Raw genomic sequence first — 21592 nt, 5'->3', positions numbered from 1 at the left:
AACAGGTTTCATCTGTACAACACAGAGGAAAACCCACACGAGCCATACAAAACAAAATAAATGCAACTGTTATGAGAACATTTTTCCAAGTCACTCTTATATCATTACCAAACAACACAAAATCAGATTTACTGACTCCAAAGGGAAAGCACATGTTCACAAAACTTATGCAATATATTGTGCAATGTGTCCATGTTGTAGTTTCTGAGGGTGGAGTTACTTGACTAGGAGTAAAAGGGTGACTTTTGCCCTAAATGCTGCACAAATACAGCCATATTCAATAAATTAGCATCTTATTGAAAAGTTCATTTATTACAATTCAATTCAAAAATACTTTATTAATCCCAAAGGGAAATTAAATTACAGTAACTCAGTTCACCAAGTGAAACACGTTACATAGATTAAATGTTTTCAAGTCTTTACTTCTGTTAATTATGATAATTTTCTGCTTAAAGCTAATTAAAACACAACATTTAAGATTAGAATATTATATCAGACCACTAAAAAATATTTTTTTATACAGAAACGTGAGCTTATTAAAAAGTATGTTTAATGCCCGCTTAAAGGGTTGTTATTTTCAAAAGGTACCGTCCGTCTGACAAACGAGCCTCATTGAAAGGCGTTTTCTAGTTCATTGAATATGACCGTACAAATACATACTAATTTTGGTTTAAATGCTCTTTGCGACACATTTTTTATTGTCATCAAAAACCTCCTGGCCCAATTCTATCAGGATATTTGACCATGGTTCCTTCTTGGATTTGTAGAATTCATTTAATCTTTTCCTTGCAGGTTGCACGGTGTCGTAGCTGGTAGCATTGTTGGCTTTCAGCAAAAACGTCCTGGGTTTAAAACCTACTCTGGGATCTGCATGTTTAATCTGTATATTCACGGGATCTCTCCTGGTACTCCGACTTTCTCCCACAGTTCAAACATGACTGTTAGGTTAATTTGTCTCTCTAAATTGTCCTTAGGTATAAGTGTCTCTCTGCATGGTTGTTTGTCCTGTGTCTTTGCACTGGTGACCTGTCCAGGGTACACCTGGACAGGTGGATCAGAGATGGACAAGAAGCTGAGTTCAGAAAGGTGGTGGACCGCTTTGTGGCATGGTGTAGAAACAATCACATCATCTTGAACGTGAATAAAACAAAGGAGATGATTGTGAAGAGTGTGATCTCTTCTGCCATCATTTCCTGGAGTAGCAGCATCAGAGCCAGGGACTTAAAAAAGCTAATCAAGCTAATTAAAAAGACTGACTATGTTCTGTGGACTCCTCTAGATTCTCTGGAGATCATCGTACAAAGAAGAATTCTTCATAAAATGAAGAACATTATGGAGAACCCTGAGCATCCTCTTCACGAGACTCATACAACAATGGAGTGTAGTCAGAAGCTTCTTTATATTTGAATTGAATTTGAATTGAAACTGTACCAACTCTCAAGCACGGTGGTAATAGCATCATGCTGTAACGATGTTCCACTAAGTGGAAAAAATTATAAAGGATAACTAAGTACAAAGATTAAAGGGGTGTTCCAACAGGACATTGAAACACATTAAAACTAGTTACAGACTGGATAAATCAGGGCAGAAAAAAACAGAATTGTTGCCACAAGAAAAAGTGGTTGAAAATACATAGAAAGGATGGCATTACCTTCTGTCCAAATGATGTATATAATGTTTGAAAAGGCTTAAATATCCAGATGTCTCTTGATCTATAGTTGTGTTTGAACGGGTTGACCCAAAGCCTAACAAAGTCTGGCTTTAGGTGTTTTTGGTTAGGCTAAAATTGGATGGGATCTATAAGCTAAAAAATCCAGAAAAAAACACAAGGATTGGCCAACCGTTAATCACCCTGAAAACTAGGTCCACAGACATTCTGTGTTTGGAGAGATGGAGGAGAAGTCAAAATGAGGCTATCTAATCCACTTGTCTTTGCCAGTGGTACTGATGCATTAAACAAACCAGGTGCTATAATGAAAAAAATATCAGTTCTTATAGAGTATTTAAATTTAGCTCAAATTAATGACTATATGACGGAAGTCGCGGACTACTGGATGCTGCAATACGGCAATGATGCCAAACACACCTCAAAACTAGTTTGGGGATTATTTAAACAGACTATAGGCTTTTAGAAAACCATTCTTTAATCTCTGGACTGTGCCCAAAAGTAAGGCCCAGAGGACATTATTGAGTTTTTTCCACTACACCAAGGAAAGATGTCAAATATTCAGCAAGAATGATGCCAAAGGCTTCATGTTGTCCAGATCCACTGGACAACATGAAGCTTCTGGGATAATTCTGGCATAATTCAAACGGACATTTACCTAAAAGTCCTGAGAAAGTATGTATATACCAAGCTGTTCAGAAGAATTTAAATTCACAGAGGTCATGTTGACACACGCTCCAGTTGTACATAAGGAAAACCTTCATACTTTGAAAGTTAATTAAACAGAGCAATATTTTAAGGCTAATTTTATAATTTCTCTTGCTTGTGTCTGTGCTGGGCAAAGACTTTAAGCACACTTTAAATGTTTGTGAATAGATTAACAAATAATGTTTGTGAGCCCTACATTAAACTTTATTGCAAAAAAAAGATCAAGCATGGGCAATATAACAATATGAAACCAGAGGTCAGTGGTGCTGTGGTGGATAGTGGACTTAACTGGAGCTGAGCTCCGAATTAAATTCACCATAGGACCTCTCACAACTTTGTCCCAGCTCTGTGTCCATATTAAATGTTTGCCCTGTGCAGCCAGTTCCTACATGTGAAATTTACTGCAGCTGTATGTTATAAAAAGCATTCCCACCTGAAAAACGAATAATTCAAATCAATTATTAAAAGCTGAAAAAAATGTGGGGTCCATCCCCATGTTATTATATAACTTGTGAATGCAAATGCACTGGTAAATAAAGGCATACAAATGTCCAACACATAAGCAACCACATGATGGCGTAATGCGACTTCTGAAATCTGATCCTCTTTCAAGTGTCCAAGCGCCCGCATTTCTAATGTAATGCTGAGAGCCGCAGAACAAAGGATCACCAGTCTTTTCATTTTGACTTTTTATATTAAACGTACACAATCAGTATTAAGGTCTATGAATTATTCCATGTTAATTCCCTTTAACAAATTAAATTAGAAGCATCAGACAGGTGGCTTTCTTCGGAAAATGTACATTTTATTGTATATAACCATGTTCTTGGCTTTGTGTAAATGACCATTCCTCACTTAAAGGTTCTTGGATTCTAATTAGATTTTCCAGAATCATGCGTTGATCGGATAAGGAGAAAGTCTATCGGCTTCCGATAAGCACGACCCCTTTGTTGTCTCCCACCTCCACTTTGAAAAAGGACCAGAGCTTGGCAAGACCTAAAAGGCGTCATGTGACTTTCAGTTGTGGCAAGATAGCCACGCAACGAGAGAGCGAAAGAGGGAGGGCTAAGGAAGAGCCTGCTGCTATAAGATGCACTCCGCGCATCATCAGCACCAAAACTTACAGTTTACCCATCGACCCTCATCTCTCACTCTCTGGCTCTCCAACGCGCACACACACATCGTGGCTGCTTTTATTTGATTTTTGCCTCCTCCCCGCTTGGAGGGTGCACAGGTGCATCCCTGGGTTACTGCTCGCTCTCGGCTGACTTGATTATGGTCCCAGCCCCCGCGGTGCCAAGGTGGAGCCACAGCGCGTATCTCGGATCGGTGCGCTTCTCCAGGGGTTGGGATGCGCACCGGGCACCTCTCGGTTCCTGCCGAGTTTTGGGTCTGAGGAGGAGTCCAGCGCCGTCCCGGGGCGAAGGGGCAGGAGGAGCCAGTCGACCCGGAGCAGGATGCCGGTGATGAGAGGGCTGCTGGCCCCACAGAACACCTTCCTGGACACCATAGCCACGCGGTTCGATGGCACCCGTGAGTAACCAGCTACTGCCTTTTTGTGATTCTTTCTTTTTTCCTCCGAAACATCAATTTATCTGGAATTACAGCAAGAAACCAAATTTATTAATTTCATTTCTATACATGTAAGGTTGGAATTATTTCATGATTAAACTTTAAAAGTTTAAAGACTCTGTCAACTTGTAAACCTAAAAGACACAGTATGATCTTCAAAGTGGGAGAAATACCACATTTTCCCGAGTCCCACAAAGCCCTGAGTCCCACAAAGATTTGGGTGCATACAGGTTTTCGAGATGCATCCCAGAATCCAGCAAGTCACACTAGGCATGTGCCAGTTATCAGTGTCAAGCTGTACTACAGTTTGAAAGGTGCCATTCCCCCCCATAATGCTCCTATGGTTTAAAGTTTTTCTTAGTGAGATGTCAAGGAAATTGCTGGAGTGACTGTGACTGTAGGCTTCATGGAGCATACAGTACAGTGTGGCACCTCCCCTCCTCCAGTCCACAATCATTTCAATCCACATCATGTTTATTTGGACACTCCAAAGCGATCCTTGCTGATCTATCAGAAATGACCCCAAATCCAACAGACTGCAAGACTGGTTACACCAGCAGATAGGCTGACAAATTTACCTGCTAATATCAGTTTGATATAATCTCAGTATTACTCTGTAAAGAGACAAACAGCAGAACTTTATATTATTCTTTGCATTAGAAAGTTTACCTAAAAACATGAACTAAATTTAGTGGGTGCTTATTCTAAACATCAAAATCAGAATGAGTAGGAATTAACGTTGTATCATTATTTTAACTGCAGTTACATACTGAAATATTCTTGCAACTGTATGAATAATTGTTGCTTTCTCTTTTAAAGAAAAGCACTTAGATTAAGTTGTACATTCTCTTTTAATTTTTTTTTTTTTGAGTAAATATTGTAATACTATAAAACCAGGATATTTTTACTCAATACTATAAACTCTGAGAACCCATACTGGCCCATGGCTAGATCATACTGCCCTCATAGATCATCAGTGTATGGCATGCCAGCTGGATGCTTTAAACTGTGTATTTTTTTCTTGAATAAATGTGCTATTATCTACTCTTTCTATGTCTCAATCTGCCTTTTCTTTTTCTAGATGTATTCAGTCTGCAGGTTACTTTTTATGTCAGCCAGTAAAATCAGACAGTTTAACGTTCACAACGTGCGGCCCACTCGGAGCTTTCCTCACTCTTCCCAGCCGGAGGAGCAGTCATAACTCTTTTATTCGGATTGGCATTATATTACTCGTCTTTTTTATTTTAAAGCTACTATCCAGGCTTTTCTTTAAAATCAATCAAATCTCTTCAGTTATAGTTTGTCACCTACAGAACAACATCTATCTGTCAGTTTTTCTGTTTGTTTTGCTTTGTTTGTCCTAAATCGTTGAATCAAGATAAAATCTAAGCTCATAAAAACAAGCTTTGATTGAAGTGTTTTTAAGTGCATTAATTTGTATTTTACTGGCCTTTGTTTCTGTTTATTCACGTGTTTGTGCCAGTTTCTTCTTTAAAAGTGCTTACCTGTATTGTATATGGCTGCAGTAAAACATTTGAGCTGAATTTGAGAACACTGCATAGATTTCAGGAAAATTTAAGGAAAATAATAACACGCATGGAAGTGAACCAGGGCAGACTAGAACGAAACTTGAATTCTTCAGACTCTATGTTGAAATCTGTCAAAAATCACTGGTGTGCCATGTGTTTAGTAATGCTTGATGAGCCTCCTGTGATGTCATCAGCCCAAACACTCACAAAGAAGAGTTATGGATTTTTTTCTGTACACTTTAATGAAAAATGTTGCGTTTATGAAACCCTGCAGTGGAAATCAACACATAATGACCTGACTTTATGTTGCCTGTTTAGATTTATTACACCGGTGCGCACTGTCTTTAAGAGACAACAGGTGGTGAGATGATGCTGGAAACAGAGAGGCAGGATCTCAAGACTATGTTTTTTTTTTGTCTTTCGTTGTTCTGCCGAGAGTGTCTTGTGAGCAGATGCAATGAGCAGCCCATGTGTGTTTGGACCCATACTGGGTTGGTGGGCGGGTGAGAGATGCTTATATACTGCGTCCAAGGTGGTTTGTCTCTCTTTCTGTGTTAAATATTCAGGGTGAGGGGATGTTTCTGGCTGCCAGTGTCTCCCCTTAAACCAGTTATGTGTGACAGCAGTGGAAAAGATTATGTGAACGGGAAGGAAGCGAAAGACAGATCCTGATCTCCCTCAAGAATTTGCCAAGTCTTTCTTCCTGCAGGAGAAAAAGCAAACAAACCAGTAGCAGCATATTTAAAATGTGCTCACTTTGAAAAGGAAAGTGACTTGTTAAAGAGAAAAAACACCCAGAACATGTGCTTCATTATCCTTCTCTGATATAACATGTCATATGCCGAGCTATAAATATTGCATTATTCATTAGAAAGGATTGTAAACATGCGTTTCTCAAACATATGGTGACAGAAATCCTTAAAATGCAAATCATCCTGTTCACGTTCAGAGCATCGTCTAAAGAGGAATGGAGTCTGAGTGGGGCTATTCTTTTCTGAGCAGCTAAAGCGCGGCCCCTCCACTCGCCGAGGTGTGATAATTACACATTTCCAGCAGTACCTGCGCAGTCTTTGTAATTAACATGAAGGGATGTCAAGAATTCATCCTGGCCTTTTTGCATGTTGGAGGAAGGAGACTGCAGGGGGGGAGGTGAAATGAGAGGCCATGAGGGAAGGACGGGTGGTGGTGAATGGAGGGAGTTGATGGGAATTTCTGAATTGCACATACAAATCAATTTCTGTTCCATCAGTGACCAAAGGTGCTTTTCTGTGTGCTTTTAAACACTGAGAGATTAGCTCCTCGTTAAATCAGACACTCTGGTGAGAATGGATGAGATGGCCCATTATCTGCCGGCCACTGGAAGTGACAGAAGCTTTGTGACCTGTGTGTGTATGGACGTGTTTTTCAATTCCATTCAATTCAGTTTTATTTATATAAGCGCCAATTCACAACACATTTTGTCTCAAGGGACTTCACAAAGTCAGGTACAGGTCCTTCTCAAAATATTAGCATATTGTGATAAAGTTCATTATTTTCCATAATGTAACGATGAAAATTTAACATTCATATATTTTAGATTCATTGCACACTAACTGAAATATTTCAGGTCTTTTATTGTCTTAATATGGATGATTTTGGCATACAGCTCATAAAAACCCAAAATTCCTATCTCACAAAATTAGCATATCATTAAAAGGGTCTCTAAACGAGCTATGAACCTAATCATCTGAATCAACGAGTTAACTCTAAACACCTGCAAAAGATTCCTGAGGCCTTTAAAACTCCCAGCCTGGTTCATCACTCAAAACCTCAATCATGGGTAAGACTGCCGACCTGACTGCTGTCCAGAAGGCCACTATTGACAGCCTCAAGCAAGAGAGTAAGACACAGAAATAAATTTCTGAACGAATAGGCTGTTCCCAGAGTGCTGTATCAAGGCACCTCAGTGGGAAGTCTGTGGGAAGGAAAAAGTGTGGCAGAAAACGTTGCACAACGAGAAGAGGTGACCGGACCCTGAGGAAGATTGTGGAGAAGGGCCGATTCCAGACCTTGGGGGACCTGTGGAAGCAGTGGACTGAGTCTGGAGTAGAAACATCCAGAGCCACCGTGCACAGGCGTGAGCAGGAAATGGGCTACAGGTGCCGCATTCCCCAGGTCAAGCCACTTTTGAACCAGAAACAGCGGCAGAAGCGCCTGACCTGGGCTACAGAGAAGCAGCACTGGACTTTTGCTCAGTGGTCCAAAGTACTTTTTTCGGATGAAAGCAAATTCTGCATGTCATTCGGAAATCAAGGTGCCAGAGTCTGGAGGAAGACTGGGGAGAAGGAAATGCCAAAATGCCAGAAGTCCAGTGTCAAGTACCCACAGTCAGTGATGGTCTGGGGTGCCGTGTCAGCTGCTGGTGTTGGTCCACTGTGTTTTATCAAGGGCAGGGTCAATGCTGCTAGCTATCAGGAGATTTTGGAGCACTTCATGCTTCCATCTGCTGAAAAGCTTTATGGAGATGAAGATTTCATTTTTCAGCACGATCTGGCACCTGCTCACAGTGCCAAAACCACTGGTAAATGGTTTACTGACCATGGTATCACTGTGCTCAATTGGCCTGCCAACTCTCCTGACCTGAACCCCATAGAGAATCTGTGGGATATTGTGAAGAGAACGTTGAGAGACTCAAGACCCAACACTCTGGATGAGCTAAAGGCCGCTATCGAAGCATCCTGGGCTTCCATAAGACCTCAGCAGTGCCACAGGCTGATTGCCTCCATGCCACGCCGCATTGAAGCAGTCATTTCTGCCAAAGGATTCCCGACCAAGTATTGAGTGCATAACTGTACATGATTATTTGAAGGTTGACGTTTTTGTATTAAAAACACTTTTCTTTTATTGGTTGGATGAAATATGCTAATTTTGTGAGATAGGAATTTTGGGTTTTCATGAGCTGTATGCCACAATCATCCGTATTAAGACAATAAAAGACCTGAAATATTTCAGTTAGTTTGCAATGAATCTAAAATATATGAATGTTAAATTTTCATCATTACATTATGGAAAATAATGAACTTTATCACAATATGCTAATATTTTGAGAAGGACCTGTACATGTCTGGGCGAGAGAAAGGGTTAAACACTGAAAAACAGGGCCAAGTGGATCATCGGTAGAAGGTGAGCATTAAGTTGTTGCCAGCTGAAGCTTGGACGATGCCCCTCTCCAGAAAGGTGTCACAGGTAGACAAAGAGTCAAGCCAGGTGTAGCTTATAGGAAGAGAAAAGAGAGGGAACAAAGTTAAAAGCTGAAATAACAGCAAATAATGCAAAATTGGAGAGTAGTATGAGAATGTAGCAAAGAGAGTGAAAGTGGTCATTATGTCCTCCAGCAGCCTAAGCCTATAGCAGCATAACTACAGAGATAGCTCAGGATAATCTAAGCCACTCTAACTATAAGCTTTATCAAAATGGAAAGTTTTAAGCCTAGCCTTAAAAGTAGACAGGGTGTCTGCCTCACGGACTAAAACTGGGAGCTGGTTCCACTGGAGCGGAGCCTGATAACTAAAGAATCTGCCTCGCATTCTACTTCTAGAGACTCTAGGAACCACCAGTAAACCTGCAGTCTGAGAACGAAGTGCTCTGTTAGGAATATATGGAACAATCAGATCTGTGAATATAGAACAAGAACAAGGTTAAACGAGGAGACTAATCAGAATCAGAATCAGAATCAGAAAAGCTTTATTGCCAAGTACGTTTTTGGACATACAAGGAATTTGTTTTGGCATAGTTGGTGCAATACAATACAAATTAAACAGTATAAACATATCTACTGATTTAGTGCAGGTGAACCAAATAAAGGTAATTGACAGACAGGAGAGAACACAACGTGACTGGAGCAAAACAAAAATTCAAGGATACAAACTAATAGAAACATAACTAGAAAAACATGAAACTAAAGCATTACCAGATCCAAAAACCTAACTTGACAAAACATGAACTAGAAGACAAAAACTAAAGCATGACCTGCAAAATAATAAACAGAAGCATGATTCAAAACCTTAACTATGAGAAACCTAAGAGGAAAAACCCGTAACCTAAAACCAAACAACCCCAAATCATAACAAGTTCAACATCATATAAAACATATCGCAGGCTAAACCATAAACAGATTTTGTCACACCACAAACTGTAATGTATTTCATTAGGTGATTTTAAGATAGAACAACACAAATTATTATAATATACAGTGTTATTTTTTTCTTCGACACTGCATTTTGCATGTAGACCAAAAATCTAATTTTTGGTCCTATCTCAGCAATGAAGTACCTTATACTTCATTGCTGTGTCTTTTGGATTTCTTCCCACATTCTTTCCACAAGAACATGTGAAGGCACCTCTTCCACAAAAAGCAGATGTTTGTAGAGCCTATTGCTGTCTTGCCATTAGATTCTCCCATTTAAGCTGTGGATCTCTGCAGCTCCTTTAGAGTTATCATGGACCTTTTGGCTGCTAGTCTGATAAATGATCTTCTTGTCCAGCCTGTCAGTTCAGGTGGGTGGCCATTTCTTGGTAGGTTTGCAGTTGCTCCATGTTCAGAGGCTGAATTGAACAAAGCTCTGTTCAATTTTCAAAGCTACAATTTGTTTTAGAACCTAACTCTGCTTTAAAATTCTCCACAACTTTCTCCCTGACCTGTCTGCTGTGTCACTTAGTCTTCATGATGCTGTTTGTTCACTAATGTTCTCTAACAAGCCTCTGCGGACCTCACAGAAAAATCAGATTGTTCTGAAATAAATTACACATGAACTAATTAAGTGAGTTTTGAAGGCAATTTGTTGCAGTGGATCTTATTTATGGGTATCAGAGTTAGGTTGCAAGCTCTGTTATTAAGTAACCTTGTGGAAAACTCCACATCTGCTTCCATGAGGCTGAAGGTAAAACATAAAATCAGTGTCACACTCTAAAGGTGCAAAAATTGCAGTTAGTAAGATATACTGTACAATCAATGTGAAGTTGGTCTCACAGTTTTATTTTTTGTCACTGGTTGATCTCACAGGAAAACATAAAGAAGCCATAACTTGTTTATAGCAAATCATATGGCTGAGAGATACACTGTGTTAAAGACGTTTCTTTTTCAGTCGGGATGTGTGAAGTATTTACAGTCAGAGTGCTCTGTCTTATCTGAGGACAAAAATCAGTCAGAGAAATTGGTTTAGAAAAACACAGGATTCTTCTACAGATGACAGACCAAGGATAGCAGAAGATCAAATCTGCAGAAAGGCAAAGGTGTAAAAATTACTCATGATATAATGTGATTCAAGTACACATATCAACATACATTTTTTTTAAATGATTTTCCTTTACCTTTTATTTTAAAAACTCACAGTTTTCTGTTATCTCTGATTTGAACAGACAAAAATGCTGGCAGTGCATTTGATCTTGTGCATTCATTTTATCACAGGTATCTCAACTTCAGCCCTGTTGATTTATTTCCTTTTTCACAACTTTTGTTTTGCACAATCAAAAATAACATAATTCACAGCACATAGAAAGCAAATATCTTTTTTCCCAAAAAATATAAAAAATAAATAACAGGGTTGTAAGCTCTGATTTAATGTTATGTAGTAGACTGTTACATCATTCAATTATTCATTCATTCCTTTTTACTCCATAGTATTTCTGTAGCAATCGAACATGATTTTAGCAGAGGCCACACCACATCATGTGTGTGATCGAGAGCAGTCAGTGTAACACAACTCTGCAGCTAAAGGTGTTTTCACTATTCAAAATGAAAACAGGAATGTTCTGACATTTTAAACTGTCTTTAGCATGTGATATTAGTGATTAGGAGTGGTGGCCTAGTGGTTAGAACAGGAGGTTTGTGTTCCAGAGGGGACACAAGGGGCCAGGTTTGTATCCCACAGATTACCACTCTGGGTCCCTGAGCAAGACCCTTAGCCCCAGAATGCTCCCCGGGCGCCGCACAATGGCAGCCCACTGCTCCCTGTAAGGGATTGGTTAAATGCAGAGGACAAATTTCGTTGTAATGTACATGTGCAATGACCAATAAAGATGATGATTATTATTGTTATTATTATTATTATTAGCAGTTACCAATGCTAACTGTAAGCATCAGTCTGTGCTCTCTCTAGAGTAACTAGACCCTTTTATTAGCTGTGAGATTTCCAAAAGACGGCTAACTGTTCCCCATTCACCAGGTTCCTTGACAGACTAAATTGGATTAGTCAAAATGATAAAACAGAACAACTTGGCTGTAATACATTCAGTGTCCTGCTACCTGCTGAAGTGTAACCCCTCCATTGTGGCCCCCTGAATGAACAAAGGGCAGACCTTCTTTGAAAATATAGTTTTTTAGAAGCTTCTTACAGTTTGAGCTTTCTCAAAAATGTTTTTATCTTTATAAACATCTTACTGATGCAAAATAGCCAAATGTATGTCTTCTTTACTCACTGACAACTTTGTCAGTGAGTAAGAATATTGCTGTCAGCACGACTTAGTAGTGGTTCTATATGGTCACTCATTGATTGAAGAAAAGACTGGATTTTTAGTTTCACATGTAAAATCAAAATCAACCCCAATTAGTTAAAAAGTAAGAAAACAAACATTGTAATTTTTGAATGCTTACTGAGGCATTCATCTGCATATAGGGACCTTCTATAAATTGATGTCTCTTACGACCATGTGATCTATCAGAATTCAAATTATTTATTGATTAACAGACAAACACGAGCAGGTACACACGCACACACACATTGATGTACATGTCACACATTCTAGACTTTGATTTTGGATGAAGTGCTGTATCACACTGCAGTCAGACATCACAGCTTCTGAATCATACACTACACTTGGAGGAAGGTTATTATTTATAGCCCTCTCTCATGGTGTCGCCAACACCTCTCTGAACAGCAAAAGAGAATGCACCTTGTATGAGCATGGTGTGAAAAGAAAACTTCATAAATGTTTAAAGATTTTGTAAATTTTCTAAATTTTTTAAAAATGTTTCAATTATAAGATTTATAGAGCTTAATAGGTTATTTAGTCTGAGTTAGTCAAAATAATACATAAAGAAATCAAGGGCAAGGTGGGCAGGGAGAAAACATAAACATAAACCTCACAATAGTCCAATTAGTGTTTGTTTTGGGCCGTGCTGAACAGGGAAGGCAGAATCTGTGTAGGAGTCAATTGGTCATATTAACAGAGTGGGGGGGCATGGCCTGGTTCTAATCAGGTTAGGTCCTGATCTATCACATGTCAAGCAGAAGCTCCCAGGAGCCTGCCAGTACTCTGTCTTTCTCTCAGGAGAGGTAAGACAAGCCAAGGAAATGATTCCTGTGACCATTGCTGGTCAGGGAAAAGAGTTCCCATGTTTTTAATGACATGAAACAAATAAAATGTTTACCAAAAAAAAAGAGAAACAAAATACAGAGTCATCATTTAAAAAAAAAACAACAACATTATCTTTTAAGGTTATTATTTTATATACTCTGTTAGAATTATGATTATTGATTAATTAATATTTATCAAGAATTATAATTTAAAATCATAATTTGATACAAATTAATTCCTTAACCAAAAATCCTTATTTATTAATCGAAACCAGAGCTGTCGTCTGGTGTTGTAATTTGTGGCCCTTGATGATTACAATTGTTAAATTCTCAGTAATAATTGGTAACTATTACTAGATGTTACTGTTTAATCAACTGTTTCACCACAGGTGGAGGATCTTCAACCTTATTTTGACTGACAAATCACTCTTGCTCAAAATAAACACAAATGCTCTCTTTATCTACGTGAATATTTATTAAATCAACTGCCCTAATACACCAGGCTCTTCCGATTTAATAATCTTCACCTAATCGGACATGCAAAGTTCTACATAAAAGGGTAAAATATCTAACTAAACAGAATAAAACAAAACAAAACAAAACCAAACAACATTGAGTGTGTATGAAAATCCAACCAGCAGTTATGGCAACAAGTGATAATATGGTGCTGAGCAGAGCTTTGGGAGCAGCCCCACCGAGATGTAGCTCAGCGTAACACACCCCACAGGGTCATAAACACCCCCCCCCCCCCCCCCCCAAAAAAAAGTTGGAAGCTCAGCAAACAAAGGCCAATAAAACCTTTGGCGGCACACCGGTAAAAAGCAACACGCAGGATGCAGACAAAGAGATGGTGAGTTTCCACCATGAAATTCTAACGGTCCAACTTTAAAATGTACCCTGAGCTTGCTCTCAGATGTTAAAACAACGCAGCTTGAAAAGCACAGCGACCTTCAGATGTCTAACAGCAATCAAAGTTTCAGTGAAATATTGCATGCATATACAATTTAGAACACATTGGACTATAAGTGGCGATTCTAAATAGCCCTAAAATCCTACTCTATCCTGCCCAAGCTATTTCTAAAAAGAAAAAGAAAATAACATGGTATTACTTGATGTTGTCTAATCTGAGCAGACGGAGAGAGAAAGAGGGGGGGAAAGAGGGAGGAAAAAAAACTCAGGAGAGCGGTCAGCTTCATCCTCTGGCCTCCTTGGCAAAAAGGAACGATATGACGGACCGTCAACAGTCGACTGGAACAAAAACAAGGGTGGCAATTCCGCCTCCTTGAACCCTCCGTGGGTTTTTTTCTTCTGTTACGTGTTAAACTCACGTCTTCGATTGGTAAAGTGAAATTTTTGGCCTTCCTATTCTAGAAACTTCTTTCATGAATTTTCTTCTTGTTGGCCAACGGGGGGAGAATGAATGAAAGTCCACGTGGGATTTTCTTCTCCAGAATGATGCTCCAGTTGGTTGGTAACCGCGTCTCGGTTTCCAGTGTGAAAAGCAATGGTGGGTGGTCTCAGAGTATGTTATATAGCCCACTGTGACATCAGAGCTGCAACGCCCCCGTACTATCAGCCGTGGTGCCCACTGGGATTTGTAGTAGCAGACTATCCTGGGGTACAAAATGGCCGATGACGCTGAACAGCATAGTGGCGTCCAGCAACGTACAAATGGTCCAATATTCAGCAAACAAATGGTCCAACATTTCCCCCTAGGTTCAAAGGGTGAGATGAATTGCAGTCTTTGAAGCTACTGGGACCATTCTGTCCTTAGCTGAACAATCATTGATCTGTGGAGAAACAAAACAAACAGCAAACTGTCTCTGTGTTCCTCAAAAGCCTATGATTGGGCCGGATAGAGGTTAGCCTGGGCAGGGCTAAACTCTGACTAACTCATACCTTTCTATGTTGTTCAATGACAAAATACAAAACAATACATTCACCTCATCATTACATTCTTTTGGTCATCAGCGTTGGTAACCCTGAGACAAAGTGAAACAACAATAAAAAGATACAGTACATATATATGTATATATATTAAAAAAAAAATCAAAATCATGGTTCATAGCTTATTCGTCCACTTTTCATTAGGCACTGGAACATGACTGTGTCATTGGCAAAGGTGTTGCTATGAACCATGGGGAAATGAATGTGAGGGAATCAATCCTGACTTGCAAACACTTAACCCGCCGGTATGCGGTGTGTTATCTTAACAAAAACCAACGTTTAAAACTGGTTTAAGCTTAAACACATTAGGTCTTCCAATTGATGATGGGGTTTAATATAACTCCTGTCTCTAAACTATCTAGATGCGAAAAGAGAGAGAACAAGAATAATCGAATTGCAGTACTTAGGCTATTAGCCAGGTGTGTTTGTGGAGGTTGCAAGGTGTCTGCTGTGGTGGACTTAGGATTTTCTCTATTAAGTTCAGCAGAACTAGGCCATTAGGTATCTGTGCCTCGGTGGGACTGTCTACAGATGAACCAACCTCTTTTAATAAGATTTTGCATGAAATCTCTGGCAACGTGTGTGTCCATTAAATCATTCTTAATCACTTCTGTGAGGGTCTGCTGTGCATGCAGAGTGTTAAGGGACAAGTATTGTGCCAACTTACAGTTTAACACTTTCCTAGAAGTTAGTTATATTTTTAAACTGTTTCTGTTGAGGAAAGTTGTTAGTGATTAGTGCATGTTAGTGTGGGTATATTTTAAACATGCACCTATCTGGCTGACCTTATGCACTTATCTCTCCTTTCTCCTGTCCGGAGGGGAATTCTGTTACAGTGTAGGAGAGTTTTTTTTGTAGGGTTTAAACTGGTTTGCATAAAGAGCAACAACTGGGATGACGGTGTTCTATGGTACTGACAACCATCCGACCCACTTAATGAAGCTGCATGTCACAGTTAGGAGGAATTTGTTACCTCTTTCTAATTTTGGAGCTTGTTCGACGATCTTAAGGTGGGACCAAAGTAATGTAACACCCCTTCGCTGAAGCAGAGGTTGACTGATTGGCTGGGATGGCTGAAACTGGCAGCAGGTTAAGCATCCATGGATGTAGACCTGAGTGTCATGAGACGTTGGAGGCCAGTACATCATCTATTGGAGGGTGTGGAGTATGGCTTTGCAGCTCCTATGGTCAACTACAGGAGAGTAATGGGCATAGGCTAATGTGACCCCCCTTTGGTCTGTTGTAACCATGCTGAAAGCATGGGAGAGCTGTTGTATGCCAATCTGCACACTGGAGGTGCACACTGGAGGTGCACACTGGCTGTTTTAAGGAGAGGGCGGAGCCCATCTGCTAAGAGGAGTCTGTGGCTGTGTTGTGCCTCAGTTAAAAGGGGATCTTTTTGGCACAAGCGGTCATACAGCTCTCTACTGATTACTGTTTTCCCCAGCCAGAATGCTAGAAGCACTTCTGGTATGAACATGGTTTCCAGGTGTACATCTTCCACCACTTTGGGGTTGTAGGTTTTCACACCTGGGTTCTTTAAAGAGCAAAGAATTGATGCATGTCTGCATCTGGGAGGAGTTTTCTGGGTGGCTGGGTGCAGCTGTGTCCCAGAGGTGCTCATGTCTGGCACCGACGAGGACCTGAGAGGTTCTTTGGGCTCTTCTAAGCTGGGGACCTGGTTGGTCATGAAGTATGGTTTGCTGCTTGCGCCCAGTGGTTTTGGCACTTCCACCTGGACCCAGAGTTGGTCATGGTGGCAGTCAATGAGCGGGGCCAGCCTGTCCAGCAGCTCCTAGCAACCAATGAAAGGCTTTGTGTTCAATGTGCACTTATAGATGGGGTGCACCAGAGTCATGCCTTTGAGTGTGATGTCCAGCTCCACCCAACTAGTGATGCATGATCGGTCTTGGGTGCGGCTGGTGATGCTTACATCACAAGCTTTGGCCTGAAATGGTTCATTGAGGGAGAGCATGGCTCTACTCACCTCCTCAAACAAGACCGAGAACATCAGGCTGAGTCCTGATCCCGTTTTAAAATGGAAACTCAGTTGGACATGTCCTCCTATACTAGTGAGACAGTATAGGTAACATGTATGTTCATTTTGGTTCAGTTTACCTAAGAAACCGTGGAAAAATGGTTTGTGGTGTTTCTCCTGGAGAGGTCCCAAGGGGTTCTTGGAGTTTCCCCAGGTTTGTCTCCCCATCCGATCAGGTAGACTCTGATGGCAGTGGAGACTGGGTCCGCACCTAGTCATGCTGACGGGGATTTCGGGACTGGTTTAACTGGAGGGTCGGCTTCTTGTTTCAAGGGTTGTGGTGGCATGATGGCCTGACGCACCGCTTCTGTCACCATCTTGCGTAAGGCATCCTCCATCTCTTTCCCCAGAATCCCTTCTGCATGTCGGTTCCATCCTTTACCATCAGGTTTACCACCCCCCCCCGAACCTATTCTTAACATGGAAACGAAAGCACCAAGTGTTGCAGAGGCCCGGTCCGTGTTCACAGATTATTCTTCCCTTAAAGCTTCGCAGAGGGTTGAATAACGGTCTCGGACTGCAGGAGGCAGGCTCTCCATGAAAACATGGATGCTCCTTGATGTTGTCTTCCAGATGAGCTTCAATTTTTCCCGTGCTGATGGGCAGTGCAAATCTAAAAGACAGCGTTCAACTTCCCTAAGATAATCATCAATGTTTGACTCTGCATTATTAGGGTCGAAACGCTTTATGTCTTTGGCAAGAGACTCAAGTTGGCGGGTGCGCAATCCACTCTCAGGGATTGGTGCCGGCCCATCTGAGTCATCATCTGAGAGTTCACTCCGGCTACACTCAGGGTGTGTCAGTGCATCACCCCTCATCCTCGGAAGGGCCAGTGGAGGTTTCTCAGGGTACAACGGTGGGTCCTGTGTTCCCTGGACTCGGGTCCTGGGCATCGGTTGAGGGCGGTATGAACCACCTGAGTCCCAGGGACGGCTCTCCTGTCGCCTTGGCGGAGGTGAGGGATCGTAGGGGACCATACTGCGAGTCAAGTTTGAAAGCTGCTCACCTCTAAACCTTGAACTATATACTCCTACTGGATCCACAGCCAGGTATTGTTTATGGCTGCTGATTACAGTGGGGTGGGGCACCGCACCACTGGACCTAGTCCAACTATTTACACCTGTTCTGGACTCGGTGGATGTATGGGAAACTCCACAAGCCTCAAACTGCAGTTTAACACGCTGGTCAATTTCCAACATTAACCTTCGCTGATACAACAGAGTGAGCTTTCCTAACACATCTGCAACCCGTCTGTCTTTTGGTGGGTTCTTAATGACTTGGAGCAACTCCTGAATCCTTGCTTCACATTGCTCAATGCTATAATCATTGAGACATTTACTCTCCTCTGGGAACAACAGAATCAATGACCCAATCGCCTCTTGTGCCTGTGTTCCTATGGGGTCCTCCAACATACCCACATCTCCAGCTGCAGTCTGGGATGTTTTCTCCATCTTTGACCCAAAATGCACAATAGCAATACACTGACAATGCAAACAAACAAAACTGTTTAGCTATGAAAAACCACTAAAATAAATTAGCAGTAACCCAAACAGACTAAGCTATTCAGTGATAATTGATCACTAAAGTTAATTAACAGCAACACAAACAGATTAAGCTGTTTAGTGATGAATGATCACTAAAGTTAATAAGCAGCAACACAAACAGACTAACCTGTTCAGTTATGAAAAACCACTAAAATAAATTAGCAGTAACACAAACAGACTAAGCTGTTCAGTGGTGTATGATGTACTTAAAATGGGTGCACAGGTTTGGCTATTCAAACTGTGTCTTACCCTAGGCTTTACTGGAAATGATGCAGCACACAAACAAGCAAACAAAACAAAAAAAAAATTCTTTTTTAGAGAAAAAATAAAAAAATTAAGAAGTAAGCAAACTAAAATATTCAAGCACTATTTCTAGCTTCAAATGAATGTTAGTGGTGCTCACTATGGATCACTTACCTTCTAGCTGGGCCTACAAAGTTAGACAACTAAGTTAATTTATGAGTCAGACCAACATGCTTCACACAATAAAACCCAGCAAAAACGCTTACATTTTATAGCAAAAATGGTAATGAATGATCAATAACTTCAACTTTCAGCTCAAGTTATGCTTTTTGATTATAGATGGTGGAATTATCTGCTTGTGTTAATGAACTAAATAATTAAAATCAAAGTAGGAAATTTCCTTGGTTGAAACTGCAACTCTCAATAGTGACCCCCAGATGGCACCGAGAGCAGGTCTGCAATGGGGAAAATCCAGCTACAACTGCAATTTTACTTGATGGCCACCAGATGCAGGTGTTTCCCTCTACCTGACTGGGAGAGTGTTGGTCCCAGCTGTAGTTACACCCAATGGACACCGGAGGCAGATCAGAAACCTCCAACTATGGCAGGAATTTGGTTGCTGTGGTAACAGCTGACTGCACCTAACAGACGCTGGAGGCAGATTTGATGTTTCCTGCCTCAACAGGAATTTAATTGCTATGCTTATCAGAGCTGGTTTTGCTGCAGCTAATGTAGCAGGGCTGGCCAGCTGGAAATTAACTTTAAGTTTCACACCATAAGCTATACCAAACTTCCACCTTGCATCCACAAAAAACACCTCTGAAAGATTATTTTACTCCACTGCTGTAAAACTGAGCAAATTCTAGTCAAGATATCTTCTAGATCATAAGCATTTCAGCAAACTTTTGCCAAATCTCACAGGATATCACAATTGTTCACTGTGTGCAACAGTGATGTCTGTCCTTTTAAGGCCCACCCAGGGACGCCAGTTGTTAGAATTGTGATTATTGATTAATTAATATTTATCAAGAATTATAATTTGAAATCAGAATTTGAGAAAAATTAATTCCTTAACCAAAAATCCTTATTTATTAATTGAAACCAGAGATGACCTCTGGTGTTGTAATTTGTGGCTCAAAGCCCTTGATAATTACAATTGTTAAATTATCAATAATATTTGATAGCTATTACTAGATGTTACTGTTTAATCATCCGTTTCACCGCAGGTGGAGGATCTTCGACCTTATTTTGACTGACAAATCACTCTTGCTCAAAATAAACATAAACACTCTCTCTTTATCTACGTGAATATTTATTAAATCAACAGCCCTGATACAGCAGGCTCTTCCGATTCAATAATCATCACCTAATTAAACATGCAAAGTTCTACATAAAAGGGTAAAATATCTAACTAAACCCCACCGAGATGTAGCTCAGTGTAACACACCCCACAGGGTCATAAAACTCCCCCACCCCCCACCCCCAAAAGTTGGAAGCTCAGCTAAACAAATGCCAATAAAACTTTTGGTGGCAAACCAGTAAAAAGCAACATGCAGGATGCAGACAAAGAGATGGTGAGTTTCCATCTGGTGGGCAGTCTCAGAGTATGTTATATAGCCCTCTGTGACATCAGAGCTGCGACGCCACGTCCTATCAGCCACAGTGCCCGCTGGGATTTGTAGTAGCAGACTATTCTAAGGTACAAAATGGCCGATGACGCTGAACAGCATAGTGGCGTCCCAGCAACATACAAATGGTCCAATATTCAGCAAACAAATGGTCTAACATTCCAGATTTAAAAAATAAAATCAGTTGAAATCTGTTTGGAAAATGTTTTTTGAAGCTTCAGTTTCAATCCGAAAATCCCTTTCCAGGACGGCTGAATTTTACCCACAGAATATACCAGAGGCATAATGAGATCTTGCTATCTTGAGACACTACAATATTTTCTGTCAAAGGAAAGGGCTGCTGTTTTTATTTAAGTTACTTTTATGAGTATCTATGTTGAAGACTCCTGTTTTGAAGTAGTTCTGGAATTGATGTCTAGTCGCGTTGATAGCAAAAGGTTACAAAGTACTGAAAATATGTAAGCACTGTTACTCCTACCAAGACTGGCTAATTGTTAGTTGCTAATGATGCTAAAGTTTGCATTAGCCTCACAGTTACCTATCAGGGACTAAGGCTTTAAAACACAGTTTGAGATTTATAACATCTCTATTCTGTTTTAAAATGTATCTGTTTCACAAATGCTTTTTTGGCATTATGGCTAACTTGCATTGTGGCAGGCATGTGGACAGCAATACATAAACTGGTCAAACATGGACTTGATAATTCTACATTGATTACAGATGCTTTCAAACAGTTATTTGTGAAAACAAAAATATTGGATTTCTAGTTTTCTCAAAAATGCTTCTTGTAACATAATGTGGCTTGCCATCTCATTTAATCTCTAGAATGTTTTTATTTTAATTTAGGAGATGTTCTGACTGTAAAGCTTTCTTTCTGATCACACTTTACAAAGCCCTTTTGAAATGAAATGAGTTGTTTTTCTTTCCATGTGTCAGATCTTCTGGCCTTCCTCCCTTCTCCTCCCTTCAGCCCTCGCTCTTGTTCATTAGTTGCCACCCACCCTGTTTTGGTGTGTGTGTACCTATGTGCAGACAATAAGTGAGAAAATTAGTGTAAATGGGAACTGAGAGGAAGACTGTCACCACTTTCCTGTGCCTGTGTGGTGTACCTGTACAGATCTGTGCCTGTGTGTGTTTGACAAAAGAGATGAATGGTGAGGCATTGTTGTGCCTCAGGTGTGTGCTTCCACTGTGGTGCCTTGTGCTTAACCCCCTGGCTTCCAGTCCTGCAGGAGCAGATGTAATGATAGGACTAACAATGGACGGGTCTGGCTGTCTTTCTCTATGCAAGCAGCGCTCATTATGTTTTACACCAAAGAAAACAACTAAGAGTTTACACCCTGCTACTCGTGAACTATATGTGCTACTGTATATGTGAGATGT

General features: G+C 40.5%; 1 protein-coding gene across 2 annotated transcripts in view; it reads left to right on the top strand.

Moving 5' to 3' along the window:
* The first annotated feature begins 3333 nt into the window (after positions 1-3333).
* Positions 3334-21592, top strand: part of kcnh3 (potassium voltage-gated channel, subfamily H (eag-related), member 3) — a 398012-nt gene continuing 379753 nt past the window's right edge. For both annotated transcript variants that reach the window (XM_047371306.1, XM_047371305.1), the window contains exon 1: positions 3334-3907. In XM_047371306.1, coding sequence (XP_047227262.1) covers positions 3832-3907 — 76 coding nt within the window. In that variant the 5' untranslated portion in view covers positions 3334-3831. The remainder of the gene's footprint in view (positions 3908-21592) is intronic.

This window comes from Girardinichthys multiradiatus, chromosome 7 (genome assembly GCF_021462225.1).
Source record: "Girardinichthys multiradiatus isolate DD_20200921_A chromosome 7, DD_fGirMul_XY1, whole genome shotgun sequence".
Classification (NCBI taxonomy): domain Eukaryota; kingdom Metazoa; phylum Chordata; class Actinopteri; order Cyprinodontiformes; family Goodeidae; genus Girardinichthys; species Girardinichthys multiradiatus.
Note: the sequence above shows the minus strand (reverse complement) of the source record. Positions and strands in the feature narration are given on the sequence as shown.